General features: G+C 37.4%; 1 protein-coding gene across 1 annotated transcript; it reads right to left on the reverse strand.

Annotated features, from left to right (window-relative positions):
* Positions 1 to 2304: 2304 nt before the first annotated feature.
* On the reverse strand, positions 2305 to 4023 carry LOC130101125 (zinc finger protein 252-like). The gene has a single exon (XM_056266708.1). The coding sequence runs from the start codon at positions 4006 to 4008 to the stop codon at positions 2752 to 2754; it is 1257 nt and encodes a 418-aa protein (XP_056122683.1). The 5' UTR covers positions 4009 to 4023; the 3' UTR covers positions 2305 to 2751.
* Positions 4024 to 20671: the final 16648 nt, after the last annotated feature.

Genomic DNA, 20671 nt, shown 5'->3' on the forward strand with positions numbered 1-20671 from the left:
ACAAACAGAAAGAGCGAGAGAGAAGAAAGAAAACAAAGCTATAGAAAGGCTCTCGCGCTTCTCTTTTCTGCGCATGCTCAGTGCGCGCGGTGTCATGTTTAAAGGGGCCGCATTCAGTAAATTCATCTACGCACTGGACCAAATCAAGTATTATAATAATTAATAATGCACAGTAATAATATATATAATATATGGGTTCAACAATAGATTCACCCTTACATAAAATCACCGGATCTTGGTGAATTAAGTTGGACCTCAATGTATAATGTGATTTATTGTCAGCCAACAGTTTCATGAAAACAACAAAATACATTTATAAATAAAATAGCTAGTGAACAGTATATGAATAAAACCCGAAGGTAAATAATCATAGGTGGTGTGTGTTTAAGGCTGGACAAGAGTTCTCACTCAAACCACTGCCTGCTGAACATTGGCGTAACGAGCCAACACCGGGCCCTTATGCAGGATTATCAAGGCGGCCCCCCTACTACAGCACGTGATGACGCAATGTCCACAAGTAGGCTACCATGAATAGGACAGGATATGATCATAGAGACACAGCATATAAGAGAAGAGATGACTGATAAAATAGGATAAACATCTCGAATTCCTATTTTCGTTTTTAAAAGCCATTTTTATAATTTGACTACGACTCCATATCGATATTGTTTGTCTCAAGTTCAACATTTTTACTGTTTTGCACGCAATACCGGCCCGGGGATTCCCCAGTCCCAATTCGAAACAAATGACAACAAAATCCATCATTGTTAGTTTCACACATGTATTTAATGATCAGTAAAAATATGTTGTTGTCCTTATTTATTCAAATAAATTTGCTATAAAGTAAATTGCGATCAGACTAAAAGTAGTAATGCGATAGGGGGCCCCGGCTGTCAATCAATAGGCTTGTTTGAGATGAGCAAAATCTGCGCAGAACAGATCACCGGTGATCAGCGCGAGATGCATGCCGGTTAGAAATGTGTCCGAGTGCGGTCCGCCTTGCTCTGATGTCATGCCGACGTATGTAAAAAAAACTCTCGCGAGCGCAAGGCGCACGTGTCGGATTCTGCAGTCGCGCGCAGTTGCTCTCCACCGACTACGCTGATCAAAAGCACGATGGGAAACGACTTGCTGACGACACAGCTTAATGCTCATTGGTTTAAACAACCGTGATGTATCCCAGCTAACAAATTTAGGTTCTGAGAACGTTTTCCTAACGGTCCAATTTGGTTGTGGGAACGTTGATTTGAAATGTTCTAAAAACGTTGAAATGTCCAGTTTGCTTAACGTTGCTGGAACGGTATCTTAATGTTAGCAAAACGTTGTTGGAACGTTAGCATATCAACGTTATGAGAACTTTCCTCAATCACAAATAACGTCATAAAGACGTTCCAAGAACGTTGTTCTAAGAACGTTTTCTATCAACGTTATGAGAACGTTCATCAATCACAAATAACGTCATAAAGACGTTCCAAGAACATTGTTCTAAGAACGTTTTCTCTCAACGTTTTGAGAACGTTCCGAAAACATTATTTTAATAATGTTTTGTACTAACATTTACACAACTTTTAAAGAACGTAAGTGAATGTTATGGGAACGTTCCCTGTTAGCTGGGATTGTTCTCTTTTAAAATGTTTGATTTGAAAACTCTGATATCATGTTTTATGTGTATAAATTATGTGTGGATATTCCCAAACTCTCTGACAGTGCGATCTATGTGATGTAATTAAAAAAAAATTTTTTTTAAATAAAAACACGTCTTTATGTATTAAAGAAAAAAATATTGATAAACATGTAGGCCTATTTAAAATGGAATTAAATAAGTACTTTGGGTGTCTTGTTCATTATATTTATTTTCATATACAAACAGCAACTTAAATTACATCCAGTTTATTAGCAACACCTGGACGAGCGTGAATCCCGCGATATCAGTCTTTGATCTCACAGGTGTCTGATCCACTGCGAGAAGAGAGATCTGTCCGGCTTGCCTGCGCTTTTTTCACTCCTCCCCTCACCGCAGCCGCCTACTCTCGACTACATTTCAGGCGAGGCAAGGCGCATCTCAAACAAGCCTATAATCGTCCAGTCACGCGGGCCCCTGATTGGTCCGGCCCCGTAAGCAACTGCGTTCCCTGCTTACCGATAGTTACGCATGTGCTGCTGAAGCTTTTGGTCGCTTTTAGAGAGAAAGATTTCTCATAACTGCTGGTCTAGGAACAGTTTTCTCCATAATAATAGCATGTTGGCAGTTGCCTCAGCCTGTTGACACTAATGACTTCACTTCACCATAATTAATGAGGTGAAAACAGGGGCCTAGACCTTATTCAGAGCAGCGACATGATAGGCATGAAAGTGAGGCTGTGAAGATAGACTTACCGTGTTTTAAAAACTATTTCCAAAAACATATATTAGACTTGTTTTCAGTTTAAACAAGTTAAACACAGTTAAACACCTTTTGTCAAGACAATTATTTTTTTCTGTTTATTTCTCATAATTGCATGTACTATCAGAAGACAATATAGTAAACTTTGTAAATAAGTAAGTGACATAAATATAATTCAAGATAGACCTACTAAGCACACAATCCATGCAGAGAGATTTTGCACACAAAAAAGATTAACACTGTTGAAGCTTGACCTCTGAAGTCTTTCTAGTCTTTCAATTATTTAAACAAAAAAAAAAAACCTAGATCCTCCATATTTTATCTTGTGGAATTTATCTGAATGTAGTTGATATGAAAACGAATGTTGATCACTTACAACAGTTTTTTATATGAGCACGAAGGCTTGATAAATGTTTAAAACTCTTCTCACACTGAGTACAGTGGAACGGCTTCTCTCCAGTATGAACTCGCTCGTGTGATTTCAGAGATCCAGACACAGTGAAACTCTTGTCACAATATGAGCACTTGTAAGGTTTTTCTCCAGTATGAATTCTTTGGTGCCGTTTCAGATAAGTAGATGTAGTATAGCTCTTCCCACAGTCACAACACACATGATCTCTCACTTCATCGTGTGTTTTCTGGTGCAGTTTAAAACTGTCAGGCCGTGAAAAACTCTTTCCACAGAGAGAACACACATAAGGCTTCTCGTCTGAATGAACTTTCAGGTGTGATTTTAGATGTGTTGACGAAATAAACCCTTTACCACATCGATCACAGTTATATGTTTTTTCTCCAGAGTGAATACGCAAATGATGCTTGAGTAAGGATGAAGATGTGAAACTCTTTCCACACTGAGTGCATGGATACGGTTTCTCTCCAGTGTGAATTCTCATGTGTGTCTTAAGGTGTCCTTTTTCTCTGAAACTCTTTCCACAGAGAGAACACAAGTGAGGCTTAGCACCTGTATGAAAAGTTAGGTGTCTTTTGAGATATGATGGTGAAGTAACACCTTTTCCACACTGAGTACAGTAGTACGGCTTCTCTCCAGAGTGAATTTGCTCATGTAGTTTCAGGTTTCTAGAATAAGTGAAACTCTTGTCACAATATGAGCACTTGTAAGGTTTTTCTCCAGTATGAATTCTTTGGTGCAGTTTCAGATCATGAGATGTAATAAAGCTCTTCCCACAGTCACAACACACATGATCTCTCACTTCATTATGTGTTTTCTGGTGCCGTTTAAAACTATTCAGCCATGAAAAACTCTTTCCACAGAGAGAACACACATAAGGCTTCTCATCTGAATGAACTGTCAGGTGTTGTTTTAGTTGTGATGATGAAATAAAATCTTTACCACACTGATCACAGTTGAATGCTTTTTCTCCAGAGTGATGGAGCAGATGAACACTGAGATCTGATGCATGAGTAAAACTCTTCTCACACTGAGTGCATGGATACGGTTTCTCTCCAGTGTGAATTCTCATGTGTGTCTTAAGGTTTATTTTATTTTGGAAACTCTTTCCACACTGAGAGCAGGAGTGCAGCTCATTGGCTTCTGTTCCTTGAGCTTTGAAGTCGCAGTGTTTCTTTACGTCATTTAGTTTCTGTATTTGCTCCTTCACTCCCATCTGGTCTAAAATAAACATATTAATCAGTTAGAATCAGTTCAATGAGGTTAAATGTGAGAAATAAAAACACTTAGCAAGCAGAAAACAAGACACCCGTCTGTATAAAGTATCTTTGAAAGGTCAGTTTTGTCATTCTCTTGTTAAAGCGATTAAAACTGGCTTATGATCATTTACATGCATTCCTCTATCATTTGTAATCCATATTTCAGAGATACGAAAGCAGTCAACAATGAAGAATCAAGAATGGACACCAACCTGTTTGTTCCTCAGTATCTTCATGCTTTATTCTGGATGGTCCTGGATCACTCATGTCTTCAATCTCCTCTTTAATAAACTCCATCTTTAACAGTCACACAGATTTCAGCTGCTACTCCTGGAGTTTGTCCTTCTCTTGTTTGATGATGGGAATATTCCCAGTATTTATTGGTGAATTGTTGTGGGAGGGGCTTCACTGCAGGTGTGAACTGTGATCACTGTGTGATACTGACGCCCACAGGACCAGATCTGGAAAAATCAGAGATAAGTTACTAAATTTACACTGGATTACTTTAACAGTAAACACATTTGGTGCCTTTGATTTAGTTCAAATATAGAGCATTTTGATGGTTACATATTAGTAGCATATAAAACAACTGTAGGTTGATAATTTTCATGTAACCCAGGATATAATAAGGATGAAACAGGGCACAGGTTCTATTATTCAATTAATATCTAAACTCTTCAGAAATATGACACAAGACGACAGAAATCAACCATCGATTAAGGGACTGAGAATGATGGCACAAAAGAAAATAATCTAACACTTGACCATCAAAATGTGGATAACAAGTACTTTACAATATTATGATAATTTAAGTGTTTTTTTATTTTCAGAATAATTTATCATATATTGCTCATTATTTAATTTCATTTATCATATATTGCAATTTTTGATTGAACTAGGCTAAAGCTTTCTTAATTGGTGAACTATTGTGAGGGACGCCAGATCTGCCAAATTCAAGGTTACTGAGTTTATACTTTAATAATTACACTTGTTAAATGAAATGACCATATGTGCTTGATTTAAGAAATATAGATAATGTTGATACGGTTAAGTTATATAGTAGCATTTAAAACGGCTCTATGAAGGTTGTTCATTGTTATGTGACTCCAGATTTTATAAGGATGAAACAAGTCACATGTTAAATTATTATATATCAATTAAACAGAAATCATACAAAATATGCCTATATCGTTATGCTAATCAAAACTAACGTTAATGATTTAATTCTCTGCACGTTACGCTACGAACTGTACATTTGGGCAACACAAACATCAATTCTTAAATGATAAATATAACATCTCTGACCTGCAGACTGGAAATATGCGGCATCTGGAAAAAATATTTCACATTTGCTATTCATTCATGATCGTTAACACAACAGCGTCACTTTCAGCTTCAACTGGTGAAAGTTTCAGCTCGTCTCTCTCGCGCTTCTCTCTTTTTTATTGCATTATCAAGAACATTAACATAATATACACTTACAGTGGATCACAACGTGTTCGACTGTAACATTCATAGCAGCGTCAAAGGAAACAACAAAAAGAAAGAGAGAGAGAAGAAAGAAAACAAAGCTATAGAAAGGCTCTCGCGCTTCTCTCTTCTGCGCGTGCTCAGTGCGCGCGGTGTCATTATTCTTAAAGGGGCCGCATTCAGTAAATCACATCTACGCACTGGACCAAATCAACTTCTATAATAATTAATAATGCACAGTAATAATATATATAATATATGGATTCAACAATAGATTCACCCTTACATAAATTCACCGGATCTTGGTGAATTAAGTTGGACCTCAATGTATAATGTGATTTATTGTCAGCCAACAGTTTCATGAAAACAACAAAAGACATGTATAAATAAAATAGCCAGTGAACAGAATATGAATAAAACCCGAAGGCAAATAATCATAGGCGGTGTGTGTAAGGCTGGACAAGAGTTTTCACTCAAACCACTGCCTGCTGAACATTGGCGTAACGAGCCAACACCGGGCCCTTATGCAGGATTATCAAGGCGGGCCCCCTACTACAGCACGTGATGACGCAATGTCCACAAGTAGGCTACCATGAATAGGACAGGATAGGATCATAGAGACACAGCATATAAGAGAAGAGATGACTGATAAAATAGGATAAACATCTTGAATTCCTATTTTCGTTTTTAAAAGCCATTTTTATAATTTGACTACGACTCCATATCGACATTGTCTGTCTCAAGTTCAACGTTTTTACTGTTTTGCACGCAATACTCATGTTCACATACCGGCCCGGGGATTCCCAATTCGAAACAAATGACAACAAAATCCATCATTGTTAGTTTCACACATGTATTTAATGATCAGTAAAAATATGTTGTTGTCATTATTTATTCAAATAAATTTGCAATAAAGTAAAATGCGATCAGACTAAAAGTAATAATGCGATAGGGGGCCCCGGCTGTCAATCAATATCTTCCAGTCACGCGGGCCCCTGATTGGTCCGGTCCCGTAAGCAACTGCGTACCCTGCTTACCGATGGTTACGCATGTGCTGCTGAAGCTTTTGGTCGCTTTTAGAGAGAAAGATTTCTCATAACTGCTAGTCTAGGATCCGTTTTCTCCATAATAATAGCATGTTGGCAGTTGCCTCAGCCTGTTGACACTAATGACTTCAACATAATTAATGAGGTGAAAACAGGAACCTAGATCTTGTTCAGAGCAGCGCCATGATAGGCATAAAAGTGAGGCTGTGAAGATAGACTTACCGTGTTTTAAATGACATGTGTGTCATGTGTTTAAATGTGTAAAAATGACAGTCAAGAGTGCAGTCCAATAAAGAAAAGTTTTACTGAAGATAGTTTGTAATTTCATCAGGCAGAAGGAGTTTTTACGCCGCTCTGTTACAATCTAAAACAATCACAGTCAGCAATAATACCCTTCACCATGGTCTAAGCTTCAGGTTAAATGATTCTGATGGGCTAAGAAATAGATAAACATAGTAAATTTCCACACATAGACTGATAGACTGAAGCATATCTCCATCGATTATGCTGCTGACACTCGGATCCTGAATTTAGGCACGTCGTGGAAAGAAGAAGAAAACAAGTCGCAGAAAACAAGTCAGTCAAGCAGGTCGCAGATCTGCATTGCTGGGCTCCAACATATAGAAGAAAACAAGTCAGTCAATCTCCAATAATGCCATAATGTTTCTCAACCTGTAACCAAGAATACTGCCACACACACACACACACACACACACACATACACACAGCTTCTTCAAGGTTGGATTTGGTCGGGCTCTAACTATAAACAGGAGATTCTTCTCAAAACATCAAGATAACATTTTTCTTTCTCTCAAGGAGAGGACACTTTATATCTAACTGTAAAGTAAAGGCTTTAACTAAGAAATGGTCACTCAAACTATAGATTTCAGCGACCCGTGACCCTAGAAAAGCAGATGTATGTATTGACAAACGAGTCCATAATTTATTTCTGGAAGCTGGGCTAAATGCACTGTAAAAAGTGCTACACCCACAAAGTAGGTTTTATATATTTTAAATATTTATAATCTAGTTTATTTTATTGGTTTTATACAAAAAAGTATCAAAATACTTCCTCTTTACTTAAAATATATCAGTTTTTATATAACAATATATTTTAAATAAAACCCATGCAATTTATTTGGGTAGTTATTTGAATGTGGTTGTTGTGTACAATAAATGTTATAAAAGTGAGTTGACAATGCACAATTTATTTGAGCAGCTGTTGATGTGACAGGTGTGTTCATCAAACGTAAATATTTTAAATTTTATAAGTTGGCATTATCCCTTTTTCACTGGCGGGGACTCCAGGCAGATGCAATATCTTCCTCTGGACTTCAACTGTTTGGTCGCTGCAGCGGATCTGAATTTCAAGGTCTGATTAACACGGTAAGTTGAGCAAATTTAGCCGAATGACTGGTGATGTAAACTAAAGTCACGCAAAATCGCTTACTCCACTAGGGAGCTGAGGTTAGGTTTGCAAATTGTAAAGCTAGCTATCCTGCACACATGGTAAGCTAAGATGGCTGCACAGTGTGGTCGATCGGCAGACAACAGCAGTGTTTAAAGCAGTGTTGTACACATACAAGTTACGTATGTAATAATTAGTTGCACAAATGCCCTCAGTTATATAGTTTGAGATTCCACAGATTAAATTTCGGGATCGTATTGCGAACTGTCGCAATTTCGAGCCTTCAGGCAATAGTTGTGCGGGCAAATAAGGGAAAGTAAGATGTGATGTTTTATGGACAACACTTTGTTTTGTGTGTTGTGTGTCTGACAGGACTCAGAGATTATGTTATTATACTTTTGCATTGCTAAAGCAGATGCACAGATTAGACTGTAGAGATGTATGTTTAGTAGTCTGTCTGATTTTAGAGATTTGATCCACGTTATTTTAATGCTGCATAGTCAATTAATGACAGATTTTTGGTCTAGATTTTTTAACTATTTCTAACCTATTACTTAAAGGAGTTACATTTACAACTGATTTTTTAACCTTATTTCTAACATCTAATATTTTCCCGGTCTTTAGATACCCAAGCACTTTTGTTACCTGGGGTCTTCGAGCTTCACATCCAGGTAAAACAAACTTCAGAATAGATTCAATTACAATTTGATCAGATTATACGTGTTCTGTAAGTCCAATAGACGTTCAGGGAACCTCCATACAAGGTTAAAAACTAGTTCAGATGTGGACATATTTTATGTAATTTAATGTCTCATTTAGACAATTTAAACTGTTTCTGGACCAAATAAACACTTTCAGGATGCATTAAATTAAAACTCATGTTTATTTCAACGTAATTTCTAATTGCAAAGCAACTCACAGACAGTGTGTGTTTGTCCAAAAATCATGAAATCATTACTGTCTACTTAGGGCAGCAGCTTAAGGTCCCTGGTTCGAATCTGATTTCTCTCACGATCCAAATATGTATAAATTACAGATGCTAAACTGTCTAAAGGTGTCAGTGCGTGTTTGTCCAAAAATCATGCAAATAAACTTCACTGTCTGTGAATTGCTTTGCAATTACACATGGCAATTACATTGAAATAAATGTGAGTTTTAATTTAATATATCCTGAGAGTGTTTATTTGGTCTAGAATAAGTATAAATTGTCCAAATGAGACCTTAAATGATGTTGAAAATTGTCCACATTGTCCACATCTGAACTAGTTTTCAACCTTGAATGGAGCTTCCGTGAACGTTCATTACAGAACACCTAAAAAAAAGTCGTAAAAACTTTCATTCTGGCTCCTCAGTGGACGTCTTTTCAATGTACGTCTTTGTGACAAAGACGTTGAAAAGATGTCTTTTGGACATAATTTTGCTTAGTGGGTTCATTAATATTGTGATGATATGGGGTGATTATGTTTGCTCTTGAAAGATATTTAAACTCTGTAGCTTAATTAACAGTAATGTGATGACCAATCAGGTACAGGCAAGGACAATTGCATTTGTTTTATTGTAATGCATCCTTTGAACCAGAAAAATACAACACTCATGCTAGAGTAGATCATGATACTTTAGTACCCACACTCTATGGCATTGTCATGGTAGACTTCACTCTGGTCACATGTTCTAGTCACAGTATCCATCTTGTATCCACCACCTTTAGCAACAAAAGTACAATTTGGACTTTGTGGCTTATCTCTTCTACCTGTCTGCTATATTCATCTCATTTCCTATTTGTCTGACCAAACTCTTGTTTCTTTTTTGTCTCCACCAATAGAGTCGGGCTGAAACAGAGGTGAACGCTGAGCTTGGCAGTTGCCCACTGAAAATTTACATGTGCCATCACCCCGACACGATTGGGATTATCATATAAGGACAGCCCGTGGTCAGAGGTGTGCCAAACCTGTCGAAAGCATGCTGCCTCCTGTTTGAACTTACCTATGCTCTCGACCTCAAGTATCCCTCAAAACTGTTGTATACTTGAGATATATCAGAGGCTTTTTGTAGGATTGGACCCTGTGCGTCCTAAACCATCATCATGTCATTTTTGACATTGCAGTTCCAGTGTGATACAATGTGATGTTATGGCTCACATTTACCTTGATCCAAACATTTCAGATTGGTCAGTTTGGATATTTCACTGTACTGTTCAGAACAGGTTGAAAATACACTTCTACAGTGTTTGTTTTATATTAGAGTGTACATGTGCGGCCACATTTATTTGCTGTTTTGTAGTCACTGTTAAAAGTGACACTGGTTGACATTGAATAAATTATATATTGTTTTCAATCTATCTTCTCATCTTTTTCTTCTTCAATTGAATTTGTAATTGTTATTGACAATAATTTTTTTTTTAAATGTTTATTCACATATGATCAAGTTAATTTTACGAAGAAAATAAAAGAAAAAAACCTAATTAAAATGAGTACAGGTTACTTGTAGCAACCCATAAATAAGTTACCTGTACCAAGAAAAGTAGGTTTATCTAACTGAGTAATACTAGTACTATTAGTTAACTCAACTTGATTTTGTTGCGTTTGTATAAAGTAATGTTAAAGTGTTCAATATACTTAAAAAAGGCTGCAAGTTGAATCAACATAAAACATCCAATGCAGCCACTTGCCTCACTTTTTATAAGTTAGATCTAGGTATTACTTTTTACAGTGTGAGCAAGCACTGTTACTGCACCTCTCAGATATTTCATACAGGCGTGTAAAGAATACATGAAAGAACATTTTCGATAATCACACTCATATAATATAGAGGAAAAATATTGATCATTCATCAATAACTTGATTGTAAACCATATATGTAAATCATTCATCAAATCATCAAAAGGATATAGATAAAAGGATATAGATATACCGTACTAAAGAGACAAGGGATTCCAGATGTTCCCCTTCGACGCAATGGTGTTGGCTCATGAATTTGTACATGGTTAGTCTTAAAGCATATTAAAAACACCATATAAACTACATAAAAATGTTAATTTTCACCACGTGAGGACTACAAGAGTTTCTTAAAGTTATTTTAACGTTTAAAATTCTTTCCACATTGATGACATATGTGAAAGAGCTTTTGGCCTCTGTTTAATTGTATGTTTTGAGACATTCTGATCGTTTTTTAAATAATTACCTTTTTTTTTCTCCAGTTATGAAGACCTGATCATTTGATTGGCAATAAAACTGTACATCCCAAACATATCTATTAATGTGATATTGTTAATGTATTAATATAGAATGATTAAAAAAATCATTCATGTGATTAAAACTAACTCATTCTGTGATCATTAGATAGATCAAACAAGACAAGATGTTGTTTCTGTTTTATTTAATTCTGTCAAAATCAATCAAAACCCACAGCCAATCAGAACAGCTTGTGGGCGGAGTCTCGCGGCAAGTGCACAGCACCTGAGCGTAATCTTGACAGCAATCGCAAGAAAATTAATAAGTAGGCTACATAATCAAATTCACAAATATTACACCATTTAAACATATTTCAAATACATAGGCTACTGAGTTACTATCTCAAATTATACACTTGTTTGTTCACAGTTTGAACGTTCTTGTTTCCAATTTAATTTCAAGATCTGAGGTGAATTATCCATTGTTGCTTTTACAGCTACAAAGCTGGGAGCACTAAATTATATATTCGAAGTCACATTACATGCTTTTAACATTAAATAAAGCACATACACAGTACTGATATTATCCTTCCTATTCCAGCAGCCATATCACCCTCTAGCCTGATTAGTATCTGGATGGGAGACCTCCTGAGAAAACCAGGTTGCTGCTGGAAGAGGTGTTAGTGAGGCCAGCAGGGGGCGCTCACCCTGTGGTCTGTGTGGGTCCTAAAGCCCAATTTATACTTCTGCGTCGAACTCACGCCGTAGCTAGAACCGCTCCCCGGGTTTCACATGTTCCCTCTGCATGTGTCATTGCGCGTCAACGCGGACAACGACGCAGAAGTATAAATGAAAACCAACGCGTAGTCTATAGCGTAGAGGGTCCGGCATAGGTCCGACGCAGAAGTATAAATCAGCCTTAAGTTACGCCCCAGTAAAGTTATGGGGACACTATACTGTCAAAAGAGCACCGTACTTCAGATGAGACGTTAAACCAAGGTCCTGACTCTCTGTGGTCATTAAAAATCCCAGGATGTTCTTCGAAAAAGATTAGGGGTTTAACCCCGGCATCCTGGCCAAATTTGCCCCTAATCCTCTGTCCATCATGGCCTCCTAATCATCCCCAAATTGACTGATTGGCTTCATCATTCTGTCTCCTCTCCACCAGCGATCTGGGCGTTCTGGCTCAATATGGCTGCCGTCGCATTATCCAGGTGGATGCTGCACATTGGTGATGGTTGAGGAGATTCCCCCCTTCCATGTAAAGCGCTTTGAGTACCCAGAAAAGCGCTATATAAATGTAAAAAATTATTATTATCATTGCCACACTTTCTATTTGTTGTTCCAGAGGCGACATCGCAGAAAAATAGAAACCGTTTCTGAAATAGAATTGTTGCGTGTCGCCGTCGTGGCTGGTTAGGACAAAAACTCTGATTACCATGGAAAAGATACTGTTTATCGCGCGTCGCGTGTGGTTAGGACACAGCCCAGCAAGCAATTTTGCGTCTAAAAGACTCTAATAGCCGTCAAAACACAGCCCAGACGTCTAGGCTAAAACAAGGCTAAATTTGGGCTCTCAGTGAAAATCTAATAGACGTCTAACCATAGCCCAAGAATAAGACGTCTAACCATAGCCCAAGAATAGACTAGTCATCAATTAGACGGCTATTGAACGACTACATATATACGTCTAATAGACGGTGCATATGGGTCTAGGCCAGGGACGTGCACAGACATTTTGAGGGGCAGGGGCTCAAGTGAAAAAAAGGGCACTTCTCATAATTACGTTTTTTTTTTTTTTTTTTTACTTTTTTTTAAACAAAAAAGTATATATATTAACAACTCTGACTTTAAAAAAATAATAATTAAAAAAGTTAATTAATTTTATCTTCCTCAAACTCACACAATTGTTTCACGCATGACTGTATCATCATCATCATCATCAAATAAAACCTTCAAAATTTACAATTAGATGGAGTTTGTTTTAAACTATCCTCCATCTGTTTGCATCTGTAGCAGGGGTGTCACTAGGATTTTCATTTTAGGGGGGCTAAGCCCCCAATGAGTGTATATATATATATATATATATATTTTTTTTTAAATAAAAAAAAGGTAACACTAGTTTAGGATCTAATGCTCACTATTAATCAGTTTCATTACCATGCAAAGTCAGGGTTTTATAATCACTGTGGTCCCAAATGTGAAGTACGGAAGAGGGTTCGGTGTTTCCCCGAGAAAATTTTGATTTCTCTGATCTACATATGTGCATTTTAAGATGTTTTGAAGGCCAAAAAAATTGGATAACAGCTTTAAAACCATGTCAGTGGGCAGCTGATTATTTTTCTCTCCTCATCATCATCACACTCTTTTTCTCTTTGTTTTTATCTTGCCCTGTCTCTTCCCCTACTAAAGCTGAGCTTTGACTGATGTAGGCTTTTCATTTTTTGTCAGTCATTGAAGAAAGTAAACATAGGGTCAACTGATAGGTTGATTTTGCCTATGAATCCTTTTCTCAGACGCGTTTATTTACTGAAAGCTACTAAAGGTAATTAAGTTAATTAAATGCATTCACAATATGTAGGCTACACATTCATTATTGATCTTATGCCTAATACAGGGCCGTAGACAGGGCTTTATAATCAAAGAGGTCCTAAATTTGAGGTTGGTAGGGGGTTCAAATTTTTTATTTGTCTGATATGTGCATTTCAAGACGTTTAAAGACCCTAAAAAGGGATAAGAAATATATTTAAAACCATGTCAGTGGGCAGTAGATTATTTGTCAATACCTGCTCTCTTCTCATCTCCATCACGCTTTCTTTTTTCTCAGTCTCTTCATCCCTTTCTCTTCCCCTCCTAAAGCTGAGCTTTTTTTTTAATTTACCAAAGGCTACAATTTGTATTATATTCTCAATATGTACACATTCATTATTAATCTTGTGCCGAACATGATGAAAACGGCTATGTTAATGTGTCTTGTCCCCTCACAATGACAGTAAACTAATTATTACATTACATGAGTCACGTTACATAGGCCTATTTTCAGTTCAAAATGGCGAAATTAGACAAAACTATATTAGTTTGCCTGATTATTTTTAGTCATTCGTTTAACATTTACGACCTAAAAAAATGTCAAATATGAAATGATAAGTTTAGCTACTTACTTATCTCGCACTTGACCGTCCGCGTCGAGTTGCACTGTTAAAATGGTTAAAATTCGCGCGCAGCAACGTCTGTGACCATAAAGCCCGCCTACTTTGATTTGATTGGTCATCTCAAATATTCTGACATTGACGAGCAGTGACAGACCAATGAGGCTCAGATGAACACACACACCCTGTCCTCTGTTTCTGACGTGCTCTCTGCTCTGCGCCGCTGCGGAATGAAGATGAAGAACGCGCTGAATCTGATAATAACAAGACTGAAGCGAACACGAATTTGTGTAGCCTACATTAATCACAAATTTTTAGGGGGGCTAGGCAGAAGTTTGGCCTAGCGACGACCAACAATAATATATATTATTTTAAAAATAAAATAAAAAAGCACCTCAGAAAAAAGGGCACTTTCTCTCCAGGAATAAAAAGGGCAGGTGCTCAAGCCCCCTTTGATGTCTATGTGTGCACGTGCCTGGTCTAGGCTAAAACAAGGCTGAATTTGGGCTGTCAGTGAAAATCTAATAGACGTCTAACTAACCATAGCCCAAGAATAGAGTCATCAATTAGATGGCTTTTAAACGACTACATAGACAACAAAATGATGGTTAAAGGATTCTTTTTACTCAAATATAACAGGTTCTCATGAATGACAATCCATCCAAACAAATTAAAGGTGGGGTATGTGATTTGGAAAACGACCGGCAGATTTTGAAAATATACAATTCAAATGGTCCTACCTTCTTTCCTCCAACGCCGGTGTTCTGACGGAACACAATACCCATCAGAATGGGATACCTTCGGTTAATGCGCATGCGCAGCAGTGAAATTTGTGGAATTGCGCATGCGTTAAATTTAAACAATCATTTCAGCATACCAAAGATTACAAGCGGTAAGTGTTGGTGTATTATATCGCATATTATATACACATTACCTAATTGCATGCCTTGTACAATCACACGTTTTCAATATATTATTTTTAGCAAGTGGAGTCGTAATGTAGTGTTAAAACGTTAAATCTGGTGTTAACTCGATGTTCTAGCTTTTGGCGCCATCTGACCGAGATTAAACACATCGACTAATGTTTTGCTTTTAAATGATTGATGCTTATTTTTCTGCTAACTGTAACCATGGAAAAAAAGTGGGAGGAAATTTTCAATTACCTTTTAAAGGTACCTATTTGAAATTTGTAATAAAATATTTTTCAACCAGTCTAAACTATTTAAACAAACTAATTTATTTTCTTTTAGTAAGATACATACAGGTTATGAAGGGGTATGCTGGTAATTGTGCAAACTAACAAAAAAGGATACCCCAACACTTCATTTTCTATAAAGCAAGACCTATCGAAACAGGGGCTATCAAAACAGCATACCCCTTAAACTGTATTTTTTTTATTAAACCAGGGGCTATCAAAACAGCATCTGTATTTTTATTAAACCAGGGGCTTTAAAACAGCATACCCTTCACAAACACTGGTATGCTGTTTTGACAAAGTAGGCTAAATTGACAGACTCCGCTATAAAACTCAACTTCCGGTATGCTATTATGACAAAGTATGTTACATTGACAGAACACCGGCTCTGACTCCACCCATTCGAAGAACATGGACGCGCAATCATGCACGAGCGAAAACTCAGATGCGCGAGAGATTGTAATGACGATTTACTACTAATCATGGAACCACTGATCTATATAATGACTGGATAGCTCATGACGTTCTAAACTGCCACCAGGCAGTGAAGCCACCGGAAGTGTTCGAGCGGCCATCTTACGATTCCCTACCAGCAGAGGGCTCCAACGGCGGTTATACAGAGATAGGTAGCTCCGACGGCACTTTTAAGATGACCCGCTGCGCATCAACAAGTGTAAAATGAAGATCACAAAAGGATCTTGAAAAACTGCTCACAGGTTGTACTTTAAGCTCATATATAGTAATTTATATGCACAATTGTCGCTATTTACGTGTTGTTTAAAAAAAATTATAGCCTACTATGCATTCTTTCACAGACGTATTCAAGTTTAAACCCAATAAACGTATTATTCAATGCATTACTTCTTATAAATTTAATTAAATGCATATATGTAATATTTTCATGTCAATCCGTGTTCAGTTTGACCACGAACCATGCGCTGTCACTTTAATTCAGCGCCTGCAGCACAAACGATCTCTGCACGCACCGCACAGGACGGGCATCCGCGTGCAGTGAAAGCTCCAACCTGTTGACATGGGTATGGTAAAAAATATGCACTGCAAACGGAGTAGGCCTATGTGTAAACCCCTTATTTACAATGCACACATCTGCGGCATTATTCCTTATTCCTACATTCACGCGGTGTCAACTCACACCGGGAGCATTTCCACGTGATTTGCCGATTTGTGGGCGCGATCAGCTCCGGTAGCCGTGTCGCAGCTGTAAACGCGCCGCAGACGTGTGCAGTGTAAATAAGGGGTAAATTAAATAAGAGGTGAAACAGGTATACATTAACCCATACAATTTGCATTATGCATTTTCTGGACATGTTCTTGCTAACTAATCAAATACTTGAACAGATTACTGATCTATCTGTAAAACACAATCAGAAAGAGCTAAATTTTAAGTTCACAATTCACATATACTTAATTTTTAGTAAGCAGGAATAATTTCCGACTTTAAACAAATACCCATTTAAATGCTTAGGATGTTTTGCGTTGTAAGACTGTTCAGGGAGACTTTAGATTTAAAGACGGTGTCTCGTTATGCAATGTTTTCTCAGTCAAATCATACAATTTCCTATTGATTCAATAGAACGCGTGAGCTCACTAGGGAATCACAATATGGCGGCGCGGTGGCTTCACTGTTTATGACGTCATGAGCTATCCAGTCATTCTATATAGATCAGTGCATGGAACCGGCTTTACTGACGAGATGCGCATGCGTCACAAACTTTGAGTATGTGCACGACGGGGGTCACACGCGCTTGGGGGAGGGGGGTGTGGTACAACCGTTTGATTGACGGACTTACTGTCCAATGATTCTGGTGGTCTTGGAAATGATTGGCTGGAGTTTTTCGAGTCCTGCCCGTTCCACAGATGATTAAATTGCTTAATTTTCATTTCAGTGCTTCTAACTCAGCAACTTCTAACTCAACTAACTCTTCTAACTTCTAACTCATAACTTAATGATTGTAAGAGGGTTAGGAATAGGATTTCAAGTTATTTGGAGAAAATGTACAAAAAAGAAAATCACATACCCCACCTTTAAATATAAAGGTTTTATTTAGAAAAAGATCATTAACAACTTACAAAAAGATCAAAACCTAAAAATGACAAAATAAAATATTAAAAACACAATTTAAAATGATAAATAAAAAAATATGGAACATCAACAACTTATAAAATATAAAACTCTGTTGCTGCTGGGAAGTTGGTCATCACGGCATCTGCCAAATAAGAAAAAAATAATTTGCACAAGAAAAGCATTGTTGACAGTTTAACCTCAAGTGTGCATGGACTAATACATTCACCTGTACTGTTTTTGTATTATTTTTTGTATGTGTTCTGTTTAGGTTTTAATGCACATCTGAGCTATTTGCATTATTGATATACTGCCGGATACTTTTTAGAATTGCTAATTTTATATAGCCAATCATTTGTATTTTTATGCTGTATTATAAAATTAATTTGAAAGTTTCAAACTTGAAATGAATGAAGGCATTAAGAATGAAACTTCATCTTATTCTGCTTGTACAATGACAAATATTATTCTATTTTATTAGCTTATGCTCTCTCTGTATTGAAGCCATTGTTCAGACAAATTAAATATTATAGTTCAAATCAATGATGGACTTTGTCAAAGATGAGAGCTTTAGTGAGGAAATTATATTTTCATATCATAATGATCTGAAGCTTTCATAACACTTTATAATAGGTTGCACATGTTTCATGTTTACACCTTTGGATTCAGATAATTCGAGTTTAAGGGCACATGGAAACATGGGGTTACAGTAGGCCTACACGTGCATGTATGATACACTGTTACCCGCTAAAATGTCACGATTCCAACAACACATGATAACAAATAATGTAGCTAAAAAATGAGCACATGTCAAAACGAAAACATAGATACTTACAAGACAAAAGTAGGAATGTCTTTTACCTGTTCTCTTCGACCGACAGCTGAATGCAATGCTCTGGCTCGTTAAAAATGTTTCAAAATGGTGCAAATGTTTATCTCGCAATCGCGAGAACGGTGATCTGTACTAACTACCGGTATCAAGTCTCGCGGTTCCAGTAGTCATGTCTCAGTAGGGCTGTTGCCATCTAGCGGTTGAGAAATGTAATTGCATTTTAATTTAATTTAAAATGAAATACAGTCAAATAATATCGCAGATTTTTTATGAATGTGTGACAGCAAACATGAAGCTGCGTGGGCAAAAAACATGTAAACAATTTTAAGACTATTTTGGCTATACTAATCGCTGGTTTAAATCAGGGCTATAGCCAAGCCATTGCCTCGATTTTGCCGGTGGGCTAAAACAGAGACAATTTATATAGAGACATGCCACTTCCTAAATCCTCAATACAACTATATAGAGAAAACCCGTAACGCCAAAGATGGCGGTTGTATGCACATGGCCCGGCCCTCCCGCTGGAAAGCCAATCGTCTGCTTTTAACAGTCAAGCCGGGAAACATGTAAGCCTATCGTCTGGTTTCACTGACGCATGCGCACAGTTGAGGTTTGCGACAGCGGAGACGAGAACCCTTGCGCATGCGTAGTAAACGTATAACCTTGGGGGAAAATACCTTTTAAACCTTATTTTGGGGCAAAGTCATCAAACTGTTTCCGCGATTTTTATCATAGTAGTAGTACTTTATTGTTATTGTGTGGCACAATGAAATTACTCTTGTGACAACCCCAAAGGTGCATTAAAAAGAAAAGGAGAGGTAGATCCTATTTAAAATAGACAAAACAAATTGTTAACAATACATGTACTGATATATAAAGAACATAATACATTTCGGATGAGATACTTAATAAATATAATAATTAGCATATCAATGTAATAAATAAATACAATATAAAAGTTAAGTTAAGAGACTGGCTCATAATACAACATATTTCAAGATTATTCTGAATATTGTTAAAAATGCCATATCCATAATTATTACAGGTGTACCAGTACTATTATTATTTCTTCAAATGCATAGCAGCATAATTAATTTTTGCACTTAAAAACAGTAAGTCGCACATTTCCAACAACCTTCCTATACATGGTCGGACAGGGAGATATCATAATTAAACATAGTTATTGCTGTTGGAAAAAAAAACTGTTTTTTTAGTCTGTTTGTGCGTAAGCGGATTGACCGAAAACGTCTGCCGGAGGGAAGGAGCTGAAACAAGTTATGACAGGGGTGAGTGATGTCCTTGATGATGGTATTGGCCCTTCTCAAACAGCGAGTGTTATGGAGGTGGTCAAGGTACAATGTTCTGTGCTATTTTTACAACCTGCTGCAGGGCTTTTTTGGCAGATTTTGTACAGCTGCTATACCAGGCTGTCATACAATTTGTCAAGATGCTCTCTATAGTACATCTGTAGAAATTTAACAACAGCTTCTGGGGAAGGTTAGCTCTCCTTAGCTTTCTCAGAAAAAAGAGGCGTTGGTGTGCTTTTCCTGCTATACTTGCAGTATTTTTCCCCCATGTGAAATCCTCTGTGATGGTAACTCCTAGAAACTTGTGGCTAGGAACTCTCTCCACGACGTCATCTTTTATAGTTACTGGACTGTGGGTGGTCTTTTTAGTGGTCCTAAAATCCAGTATCATTTATTTGGTCTTTTTGATGTTCAAGACCAGGTTGTTGATATCACACCACGCTATCAGGTTCTGAACCTCGTCCCTATAAGCATCTTCATTGTTGTTTGATATGAGCCCAATGACGGTCGTGTCATCTGCAAATTTGACCAGAACATTAGACTCATAAGTGGCTTGACAGTCGTGGGTGAAAAGTGCATAGAGGAGGGGGCTTAGCACAGATCCTTGTGGCACACCAGTACTCAAGGTTAAGGTAGAGGATGTATGCTTATCCAACCGCACTGACTGGGGGCGGTTGGTGAGAAAGTTCAGTAACCAGCTGCATATAGAGGGAGTTAGTCCTAATGTGTGAAGTTTGTTGATCAGCTGGCTTGGTACGACGGTGTTAAAAGCCGAGCTGTAGTCAACGAAGAGCATCCTGATCTATGTGTTGGGATTTTCCAGATGTGAGAGGGCAGCATGTATAGCTACACAGATGGCATCCTCAGTCGATCTATTTGCCCGATAGGCAAACTGATATTGGTCTAGATCGGCTGGTACAGAGTCTTTGATGTGTGTGATTACTAGTCGTTCAAAACATTT

The sequence above is a fragment of the Rhinichthys klamathensis genome, unplaced genomic scaffold (assembly GCF_029890125.1).
Source record: "Rhinichthys klamathensis goyatoka isolate OS25496 unplaced genomic scaffold, OSU_Roscu_1.1 h1tg000253l_1, whole genome shotgun sequence".
NCBI classification, from domain to species: Eukaryota; Metazoa; Chordata; class Actinopteri; order Cypriniformes; family Leuciscidae; genus Rhinichthys; species Rhinichthys klamathensis.

What these genes read in the sequence shown, in the direction of transcription:
- LOC130101125 (XM_056266708.1), bottom strand. Translation starts at nt 4,008, where the DNA reads ATGGGAGTGAAGGAGCAAATACAGAAACTAAATGACGTAAAGAAACAC.